The sequence below is a fragment of the Meriones unguiculatus genome, chromosome X (genome assembly GCF_030254825.1).
Source record: "Meriones unguiculatus strain TT.TT164.6M chromosome X, Bangor_MerUng_6.1, whole genome shotgun sequence".
NCBI classification, from domain to species: Eukaryota; Metazoa; Chordata; class Mammalia; order Rodentia; family Muridae; genus Meriones; species Meriones unguiculatus.
The window spans coordinates 128,643,458-128,655,260 of NC_083369.1; the positions used below are offsets into that span (position 1 = coordinate 128,643,458).

Genomic DNA, 11,803 nt, shown 5'->3' on the forward strand with positions numbered 1-11,803 from the left:
CATGCCCCTCCCCAAGTCCACTGATAGGGGAGGTCTTCCTCTCCTTCCTTCTAATAGTAGTCTATCAGATATCATCAGGAGTGTCTGCATTGTCATCTTCTGTGGCCTGGTAAGGTGATCAAAGAGCAGGCCAATCAGTTCATGTCAGAGGGAGTCCCTGTTCCCATTATTATGGAACCCATTTGGACACTGAACTGCCATGGGCTACATATGTACAAGGGTTCTAGATTATCTCTATGCTTGGTACTTGGTTAGAGTATGAATCTCTGGGAAGACCCCTGTCCTCAGATTTTTAGATTCTGTTAGGCTCTCCTTGTAGAGTTCCTGTCCTCTCCAGCTCTTACTATTTGCCACTTCTTTCATAAGATTCCATGCACTCTGCCCAACAGTTGGCCATAAGTCTCAGCATCTGCTTTGATAATATGCAGGGCAGAGCCTTTCAGAGGCCCTCTGTGGCAGGCTCCTAACTTGTGTCTTGTTTTCTTCTTCTTCTGATGTCCATCCTCTTTACCTTTCAGGATGGGGAATGAGCTTTATAGAGAGAGTCCTCCTTTGATTAGTTTCTTTAGGTGTACAGTTGTTAGTAGGTTTATCCTATATTATATGTCTATATGAGTGAATATATACCGTGTGTGTCTTTCTGCTTCTGGGATAGCTCACTCAGGATGATCTTTTCCATTTCCCACCATTTACCTGCAAATTTCATAATTTCCTTGTTTTTTATTGCTGAGTAATATTCCATTGTATAGATGTACCACAATTTCTGCATCCATTCTTCAGTTGAGGGGCATCTGGGCTGTTTCCAGCTTCTGGCTATTACAAATAAAGCTGCTAAAAACGTGGCTGAGCAACTGCCCTTGTGTACTTGAGCAACCTTTGGATATATATAGGAGTATTATGGCTGAATCTTGAGGAAGCGCTATTCCTAGTTGTTTGAGAAAGCACCAGATTGATTTCCAGAGTGGTTTACAGTTTACATTCCCACCAGCGATGAAGGAGGGTTTGCCTTTCTCTACAACCTCTCCAGCATGTGTTGTCACGTGAGTTTTTGATCTTGGCCATTCTGATGAGTTTAGAATGAAATCTCAGGGTCGTTTTGATTTGCATTTCCCTGATGGCTAATGACATTGAGCATTTCTTTGAGTGTTTCTCTACCATTCGATATTCCTCTACAGAGAACTGTTTAACTCTGTTCCCCATTTTTTAATTGGATTACTTGGTTTGCTGCTTTTCAGCTTCTTTAGTTTTGTATATATATAGTGGATATTAGCCCTCTGTCAGATAAAGAGTTGGTGAAGATTCTATCCCAATCTGTAGGCAGTTTCTTTTGCTTTACAGAAAATTTTCATTTTCATGAGGTCCCATTTATTGATTGTTGCTCTTAGAGCCTGTGCTGTTGGTGTTCTGTTCAGAAAGTTGTCTCCTGTACCAATGAGTTCAAGGCTTTCCCCCAATTTTTCTTCTAACCGATTTAATGTGTCTGGTTTTATGTTGAGGTCTTTGATCAACTTCTACTTTAGTTTTGTGCAGGGTGATAAGTATGGATCTATTTGCATTTTTCTACATGTAGCCATCCAGTTAGACCAGCACCATTTGTTGAAGATGCTATCTTTTTTCCATTGTGTGGTTTTGGCATCTTTGTCAAAGATCAGGTGTCCATAAGTGCGTGGGTTTATTTCTGGGTCTTCTGTTCGGTTCTAGTGATCCACCATTCTGTTTCTATGCCAGTACCATGCAGTTTTTATTACTGTTGCCCTATAGTACAAGTTGAGATCAGGGATGGAGATTTCTCCAAGCAATCTGCTGTTGTATAGGAATGTTGTCGCAATTCTGAGTTTTTAACTCAAATAATATGTCAAACATTGAGCTAGAAAGATCTGTAATATTCTTTGTGTCATATGACATATTAGAGGTTATGAAACTTTGACTTTTAATTGCAGCATTGCTTTGGGTTTGAGTTATACTCTAAATCCAAAGTAGACTGTAATTTGATATCTGAGCACTCAGTGCTGAGATCCATGCCCAGTTTCAGAGAGTATCAGCTAAATGCCTGTAGGGGTGAAAAGCACAAAAATTCCTTCATTTATCAGGCCTTGGAATAAATGTGAGAAGCAAGAAAAATCTCACTGCATTACACACTGCTGGTAACATAACAATGCCTTTCATCTTTGTCTCTTCTCTTGGCTGTGTGTCAGGTTTCATGTCATTCTGTAGAAATGAAGGCATGACATAACCCCCAGCACAAACAGCCTGTTTTACTGGATGCCCTGGACCTTGCAGGACCATGACACCTGGCATACTGCAATGAGTTTTGTTTTTAGAGTCTTAGATGTATTCAACAAGTGCTCTGCTTCCAGGTAGAAGACAGAGAACAAAATAAGCAGAGAAAATTATTAGAGAACTGAATACATGTTTCTTAAGAAATTTCTGTTATGGATATTGTAGAGGAAATTTACTATAATTTAGTAAAATTATATGCAGTAAAATACATAGTTCACAGGGAATATATGTTGAGGTCTCCGTTTTGATATTCTCTTCCTCCATCCTAATTGTATATACTATCTGTTCACTCATATAGAGGAAGTAAGACAATTTCCACACAGCAATTGAACAGAAACTCTCTCTCTCTCTCTCTCTCTCTCTCTCTCTCTCTCTCTCTCTCTCTCAATTTCTCTGTTCAGTTCTTGCTTTTTACATTTTTACATGAAATTGTTATCATGGTTAGTTCTCTATGTCTTAGTCTTCCAGTCCTTAGGTTTTGGCCACAACACCCCTTCCCCCCCCCCCCCCCACAAGCAGATCTCCATCTGAAAGTTTCTTCTGCTGTACAAAGTGATGCTGAAATGCGTCAGAGTTTAGCAAGCATGGAGAGGGCAAATCTACCTTCTGTCCCTACAAACACTTTCTGAATGCCCTCTGGCTTCCAATAATTATTGGCGATTCCATGTATTATAATAATTTTTCCAATTCTCTATATACCGCTGCCATTTGTATGGCTATGATAAATGCTGGTGAAGGAAAATATAACTATTCAAGTAAAACTTTTAAGTTTTTAGATAAGAGGTCCAGGAACATGCCATATTATATAAGTTAGAGGTTTTTGTTTTTGTTTTGTTTCGTTTTGTTTTGTTTGTTAACCTAGAACACAATATTTACTCCTTCCTAAACCTCCAAGCCCTCAGTTTCCTAACATTTAGATTTCCCATATTATACTTGCTTTTTGTGATATCTTAGGTCTGGTTCATGCTCCACGTCCTCCAAGATCTCTCCTCCAGGTATGCTCTCCTCGCTCTCCTCTTGCTCCTTCTCCTCCCACTCATTTCCTGCCTTCTGGTTCTTCCCCTCTTTCCTGTCCTCTGGCTCCTCCCTGCTCAACATTGTATCTAGTTGCTTTATTTTGTCTTCTTTACAAAAGAGTTGAGACAGGATGCTTAGAATGAGTATCACAATGCAATATCCGATTGAAACCAGAGAGTTGGGGGTGGGGTGGGGGAGAAATCAGTATTTGAATGAATAAAGGTAAGGTGTATACATTAAAAAAAATTATACCAACATTTCCCCCTTTAAGTCCAATAAAAGACTCCTTTTCTTTCAATACAATAATAATTATGAAATTATGAAAACTGTTAGATGAACTCTACATGTGCAATGTCCAGTCCATGTGTATTTAGTACATGGAGAGAGGATCTTAGGAGAAAATATCTGATTATCCTATCTATCTTGACAAGTTTAAAGTTTTATACCTAAATTAACTTTTATCCTTATTGGTATTACCTGTATGAAAAGATTTCTTAACTTCTAAACAACTTAAGCTTAAATGTGGTACTGTAACTATTTGGTCTTCAACCCCATCAGAGACTTGAGAAGGAATAAAATTAGTTATGAGAGTAAATAGGAAGTGCATGTTAGCAGCTTCCAAAAAATAAAAATTGACAGAGACAGTTTGCTGCTGAACAGTCACCCATAATTCTCTATAACGTTGGAGCAGCATCTTCAGCCTTCTGGCTCAGTATATTTGACAGACATATACGTGAAGCAGGAACTATTTAGGACTTGCTTACCCTGTCTTGGCAGAGTTCAGCAGTCGAATGCTGAACAGGCAGAATGCAGAGCAAAGCAGTAATGAGAGGCCAGGGTAATTCATATCCCCAAAGACACAGTCTTATTGGCATATTTTCTCTAATAGACACATTTTTCCCACAGTTCTACCACCTTACAATAGTCTGCTCTCATTGTCAATCCATCAATAGAGACTACATTATCAAATCTTCCCTGAAAACCTTTGTAGACATGTGTAGAAGAGACAGGTATTAATAGCATAAGCTTTGTTCTGATCTCTGGAATGATCCCTTATCTGATCATGGAAGCCTGAGATAGGATGAAAATGGCTCTGGATAGCACTTTTTTATGGTGTCTTTGTAAGCGTGATAGTGGACTCTCCTTACAGGCTAAGTGCCTGTGACTCTTCCACCCATTTTTTTTTCCACCCATTTGCTTAGCATGTGAGTACCCTGGAAACTGGTAATGGTAATATATCAGATAACACAAAACATCAAAATAGAAATGTTGACATCTGATGGACATATTTCAAATGCTGGCTCTGCTGTTTTCTATCACTGTAACTCTTGCTGTGTCACTGCACACTCCTCCAAGACTGTTTGTTTATATGTAATGTGAGATGTTAACTAGTAGTGTTGTCATGGAGTTCTTGAAAAGATTATAAAGAAAATAGAATATATTACAGAGGTAACATGTAGGAAGGTGACCAGGACTATGTCAGAGTTGTTATATTTTTTTGGCTTCAAATACTACCTCTGCCACTTGCTGTCTGTAGGTTAGAGAAAAATCACTTCATCTTTGTTATTGGTTAGTTTCTAGGAAGCAGACATTGAAGCAATCAATAGACAGGATAGATATTATAATGTGTCCTTAAGTTTGAAACCTATGGAAGAGAGAGAAAGGAAACGAGTGGGTGAAAAGGCAAGGCAAGTGGTGATGCAGTTCTAATGAAGTTGCCAGCTGACTCCATGAAGCACTCTAGACATAGAATTGTCCTTCTAAGTGATGGTTTCATGTTGAATTTATGGTTTGCATCTTAAAAATATTATTTATACTAGTCAGTTGCTGATTGTACTAGAAGGAAGCATGAGGTAGTTTTCTCCAATGGAAATAGTCATTACCTCCAAAAAATGTCAGCATCAGAATACCATCTTCTGGAAAGACTTCTACCAACAAACAAATCCTTTATTCTTGGTGGTGTATCACAGTGTTTACCACAGTCTACCTCTACATTTGCCTCTGGGAAATGTAGATAATAATAGTATTGGTGTTATGGTAAAGATTAGGAACTTTGAAGAGCTGGTGCTGAAAAAGTTTTAACTTAAGAGTTTGATGCGGTATTTCTGAACCCTAGTGGATGGTAGTTAATGAAGCTTTAAGACTCATTTAATTCTTCAGTGTCACTAATGGAAGTCATCTTGAAAATTATTAAACTATCCCTTTAAGAGACAGATAAGAGCTAGGGATGTGGTCCAGTGGTGGAATACATACCTAGCATACATAAAGTCCTGGGTTCTATATCAGATAAAAACAAAACAAATAAGTTCAAAAACAGATGAGGCAGGCATAGCTTGATAAGACAAAACTGTCAAGTTCAATGGTAGAAAAACTAGATAAGAAATCTGTACAACTTAAGAAATTAACCAAGAAGGAGAACTCTGGGTAAGATGCTCAAGCCTCATTCAGAAAGGCAAAGAAGATGGACATAAGAAGAGGGAGAAAACAGGGAACAGGACAGGAGCTTACCACAGAGGGCCTCTGAAAGATTTTACCCTGTAGGGTATTAAAGCAGATTCTGAGACCCATAGCCAAACTTTGGGCAAAGTACAGGAAATCTTATGAAAGAAGGTGGAGATAGACTTGAAGGGGACAGGAGCTCCACAAGGAGAGCAACAGAACAAAAAATCTGGGCACAGGGGTCTTTTCTGACACTGATACTCCAACGAAGGACCATTCATGGAGATTACCTAGAACCCCTGCACAGATGTAGCCCATGGCAGTTCAGTGTCCAAATGGGTTCCACAGTAATGAGGACAGGGACTGTCTCTGACATGAACTGATTGGCTTGTTCTTTGATCACCTCCCCCTGAAGGGGGAGGAGCTTTACCAGGCCACAGAGTAAGACAATGCAACCACTCCTGATAATACCTGATAGACTAGGATCAGAAGAAAGGGGAAAGGCAGGGGTGGTGAAGAGGGATGGAGGGTAGAATTGGGAAAGGAAGAGGAAGGGAGCTACAGGTGGGATACAAAATGAATAAACTCTAATTAATAAAGAAGAATAACATTTAAAAACCAAAAGCTTGTATCACCTTCTTCTTATAAAGGGGGACATTCCTGACAGTATTTACTCAGTCCCTCATTTATAAAGATGAATCAAATACATATGTCAACCCCCACATCCATTTCAGCTCTTTTTCCTGTTAGTTATTGGTAAAGGTGTTTGTGTAGTTTAGCTTTTGTTCCATTTTGCCCATGACAAAGATGATACAAGAGCTGAAGTAACCTGTGGAACATTATTCCACACTGACAGTGTCCTCGTAGAAGGTTTGAATCTGAAAAAGCAAACTTGCTTTGGTACTCTTACAAGAATTCATTTCTAGTCGTATGCAATGCCATTTACTACTTTGATTTTGTTCCCAGGGTTCTACGTCAGCCAGTGGGCAAGATTTTCTTTGCAGGCACTGAGACTGCCACACATTGGAGTGGCTACATGGAAGGGGCTGTGGAGGCTGGAGAGAGAGCTGCCAGAGAGGTAGGGCTCAAGCTCATGGGCAGTGGGAGAGGAAGCAACACAAAAACTTGATGCATAGCTCAAAGACACCTGAGATCTTGGCAGTAACATAAACACACCATATTCCCCATCTAAAGACTCAGGAAACACTGTTATAACAGAAGTTTTAAGTAAAAGGAACACAGTAATCAAATAAAATAATGAAAATATCTAATATTTTATCTGAAGTGGGGGGGGGGTCAGAATGCAGGTGTGCTACAGACATGATGGGACTGGAAAGATATTTCAGCAAAAAAAAGCCCTTCCCACTCTGAGAAGACCTGTGTTTGGTTCCCAGCACCCCGTAAGAGGCTCACAAATGCCTGGAACCTCACTTTCAGGTGATACAATACCATCTTCTAAACTCAGAGTGCATCTGAACAGCACACAAAGACACACATGCATATAGTTACAAATATAAGAGATCTTTAAAAATAGAGGATGGGGTAAAGTGGCCCAATAGTTAAGAACATTTGCTGCTCTTACATAGACTTGGTTCCCAGCACTCAGTTTTAGGAAATCTGGTGCCCTGTTTTGGCTTCCAAAGCTTCCTTCAAGCATCTGGTGGACTTACAGACACAAAGGCAAGCACACATATACTTATTTTTTTAATTTTTTATTAAAAAAAATAAAAGCAATGTGAGGTATCCCAGAAACAGAAAGACATGCATGGTATATACTCACCTATAAGTAGATATTAAACATGCAATATAGGATAAACATACAAAAATCTGTACACCTAAAGAAGCTAATCAAGAAGGAGGACCCTGGGTAAGATGAATCAATCCTCATTCAGAAAGACAAATGGGATGGACTTTGGAAGAGGGAGAAAACAGGGAACAGAACAGGAGCCTACCAAAGAGGGCCTCTGAAAGACTATGCCCAGCAGCGTATTAAAAGCAGATGCTGAGACTCATAACCAAACTTTGGGCAAAGTGCAGGGAATCTTATGAAAGAAGGTAGAGATAGACTTGAAGGGAACAGGAGCTTCACAAGGAGAGCAACAGAACCAAAAAATCTGAGCACAGGGGTCTTTTCTGAGACTGATATTTCAACCCAGGATTGTGCGTGCAGGTAATCTAGAATCCCTGCACAGATGTAGTCCATGGCACTTCACTGTCCAAGTGGGTACCCTAGTAAGGCGAACAGGGGCTTTCTCTAACATGAACTCAGTGGCTGGCTCTTTGATCACCTCCCCCTGAGGGAGTAGCTGCCTTACCAGGCCACAGAGGAATACAGTTCAGAGAGTCTGATGAGATCTCATAGGCTAGGGTCAGAGGAAAGGGAGGAAGAGACCCCCTGCCAGTGAACTGGGGGAGGGTCATAGGAGGAGAAGAGGGATGAAGGGTAGGATTGGCAAGGGACAAGGGAGGGGCTACCTCTGGGATACAAAATGAATAAATTGTAATTAATAAAAATAAATTAATTAAAAAAACAATGTCCTAGGTCTGATCTTATAGAATCATAATTGTTCTATTCGGATTCAAAGTTCACTTTTATTGTTTTTGCTTTTGTTGTTGTTTGAAGTCTTCTAGTCTCGGCCCCATTCATATATTCTCACAAGTACTAAAATTTATGGTGAAACTAAAGGGTAAGCTTATTTTTTAATTTTTACTTTTTCTTCACAATTTATTCATTATAAATCCCAATTGAAACCCCCCTTTAACTCCCCCAGTCCCACCCTCCCTCTGTCTTCCTCTCATCCCCTTCCCCTAGTCCACTGAAAAGGTTACTTCTCCACTCTTGCTATCTGCCCATAGCTTGTGAAGTCTCATCCAGACTTTTTGGATCCTCTTACTCTGTTACCTGGCAAGGCTGCATCATCAGGGGCAAGTGATCAGAGAGTAGTCAACTGAGTTCATGATAGAGGCAGCCCCTGATCCCCCTCACTCAAAGATCACCCTGGAGACTGAGCTGCCAATTGGCCACATCTGAGGGGCCCTCTCCATGCATGATTCTCTGCATCACTCTCTGCAAGACACCCTGGGCTCAGATCTTTTAGTTTTGTTGGTCTCCTTGTTGGGCTCCTGTCCACTACAAGAGATCATCCTGAGTGAGGTAACCAAGAAACAGAAAGACAAGCATGGTATACACTCACTAATAAGCAGATATTAGCCTTATAATATAAGACAGGCATCTACAGACCTAAAAAAGATAAACACAAAGGAGGACCCTAGAAAGGATGCTTAAATCTCATTCAGAATGTCAAACAGGATAGGCAACAGAAGCAGTGGAAGAGAGGAAACAGGATGGGAATCTACTATAGAGGGTCTTCTGAAAGGATTTACCCAACAGGGGATCAAAGCAGATGCTGAGACTCAGGGCTAAACTTTGGGCAGAGGGCAAGGAGGAAGAGAGGGGTGAGATTAGAGAGACATGGGATTAGAGAGACATGGGTTGAGACCTTTTCTACCACAAATAAAAGATCTTTATAGTCCTTTTAAAAGGTCAAGTCCATTGGTCTGCCCTTTACCTTGACACTGTTGATGGATATCCCAAAATGTATGCACTTAGTTCTTTATTAGAGCATAAAAGAACAATATTATCTGTTTTGCTATTTATCAAGATAATCATTCATTTCAGATTCTGCATGCTATTGGTAAGATTCCAGAAGATGAAATTTGGCAGCCAGAACCAGAGTCTTTGGTATGCTATATTTCATAGATTTACATGTCTTTACTCTAAGAATAATTATTCCCAAGAACATACTTATATATATCCACATACCTTTTCCTAATAATTCAGCTCATGGATGTCTAAGTAATTTGCATGGTTTAGGAGTCACAGATTTAGATGAACTTTGATAAATTTGTAGTGCTGTATCTCATGTAGATTACTAACAAAAGTATGATTTTTTATGGTATGGTAATATTTTCCCAGAGAACTGTAGACATATTAAGAAATGAGTGGGGATGGAGAAGAGTAGAGTGTCATAATACTTGCTTAGCATGTGTAAGATACTGGACTTGATATCTAATACCACAATAAACCAAGTATAGAAAAAAAGATAAAAATAAAAGAAACACCTTCCAAATCAGATCTTAATGTCTGCTGAATGATCTGACTTAATGATTCTCAACAAGAAGTAGGAAGTACACATAGAAGATAGAGTTGTAAAGAATGGGAGTCTAAAATGTCAGATAATCCTCTCTCTTTTTAAGACTACTAGAAATAGTATGGTTGGCTGAGGGGAAAACTGATTAATCACTTTCAACAAATATTTATGATGTACACGGGCCACTGTGGTCTGAGAAGGGTGGCGCTTTCAGATGAGAAAACAAATAATAACCCCAAAGTGCATTCATGACAGAGACTGTGCTGAGAGAAAATATGAAAGGTGGAGCTATCTCAACCTGGGAGCTGCAAAAAGACTAGAAATGTGACATAAAGGGCCAGTCAGGTGAAGAAGAGAGTGTGAGCCACTTTATGGAGGGAATGCCATGTTTAATACCACAGAAATTGGAATGATTGGGTTATTCTAAAAAAAATCTGGAAGAAATAATTTCTGGAATGACATGCATAACCTCACATTGACACAAATGTTCTCTGAACTCAGGATGTTCCTGCACGACCCACTACCAGCACCTTCCTAGAGAGACACTTGCCTTCTGTTCCAGGCCTGCTAAAGCTGTTTGGATTGACCACCATCTTTTCAGCAGCAGCACTTGGTTTCCTGGCCCACAAAAGGGGCCTGCTTGTACGGTTCTAAAGATGGGACTTCCACATCCACAGGTTTCTTATCCTATGTGGCACAAAGGCTTTGGGAAGGAGTTATGAAATAATCTGACAAAGACAAAGAGAATATGTAGTGAGAAAACATAGTAACTTGTTTTCCATTTTGGCTGTTTGTCAGCATCCCTCACTGTGTTCCATCAATTTCCAACTTCCCTGCCCTCTGAATTTTTACAACAGGTACACAGGCTTGTTCCTTGGTCTCTCACAACTATGTCCTCACCTATTTAACTTCTTTGCCATTGTCCTTAGAATCCTGTCTTGTTATAACTGGAGATCATTAGCTGCCATCTGGAGGTCACGTTCTACTTCAGATTTAAGTAAATCAAATGCAACAAGAGTAAAACTTAATCACACATGGTCTACAATAAGCTACTGGTATTTGAGTGACTGGAACATAGGTTGATGCTTTTCCCACCTCCCAAGATGTTTTCCCCAATTATCCTCCTCCACTTTATGCCATAGTCACTGATGGATGATTATTCCTATGTTGATTTATCCTCCGTTACTAAAACTGGTATTGTGTTACTCAGTAAATATCGTTTAGTCTTACTATTTTGTGCAGTGTTGCCAGCTGATTTTAATTTTTCTTGAGAGTTGGAATCTTTGTTGTTTCTTTGTATCTTCCAGTATACATCTATTGATAGATTAAAACACACAGGTAATTAAAAATAAAGCTACTTGACCGTATGTTTGCTGTCTCTTCTTCTTGGGTTATGACTTTTGAGGTTTTGATAAGCCAAATCAAGAGGCAGTGTTAAGCATTTAATTGATGTGAAAGCTTATAGTGAGAACTTTCTCAGAGCACAGATATTATGTATAGTTTGATGGTGTGTCTAGATATTATCTGCAGTTTGATGGTGTCATTGGTAATAGGCTCACATGTATGAGCACTTAGTAAGTGACTTAAAATTGTTCAGTAAGGATGCTGTAATTCACAGCTTCTTGCTTTTATCTCCACCCAGAATCTGTCAATAATAAACACTAACATGCAAGATGCATAACCTATTAAAATAATTATAATACTTCAGTTGACCTTCACATTTCTTATCATTGTGGTGTTTTTACTAGGTAAACTCATTAATTGCAAACTATAATGTCACAGTCCATTAAATCTTATGTGAAATACTTTTTAAGTGAGATCATTATTTTGGATAGTTCATCCTTCTTGACTCCCAGGATTAATAAATAATAATTGAGTTTCTGATCTTACAGTGATATTAAAGTGCATTGATTTAT

The 11,803-nt window shown here is 39.3% G+C and overlaps 1 protein-coding gene across 1 annotated transcript in view; it reads left to right on the forward strand.

Annotated features, from left to right (window-relative positions):
• Maob (monoamine oxidase B) overlaps positions 1-11,254 on the forward strand; it is a 143,460-nt gene extending 132,206 nt beyond the window's left edge. Inside the window, exons 13-15 of the mRNA XM_060375604.1 lie at positions 6,703-6,814; positions 9,416-9,478; positions 10,389-11,254. Of these exons, the coding sequence (XP_060231587.1) occupies positions 6,703-6,814; positions 9,416-9,478; positions 10,389-10,541 (328 nt within the window). The 3' untranslated portion in view covers positions 10,542-11,254. The remainder of the gene's footprint in view (positions 1-6,702; positions 6,815-9,415; positions 9,479-10,388) is intronic.
• The last annotated feature ends 549 nt before the right edge of the window (positions 11,255-11,803 follow it).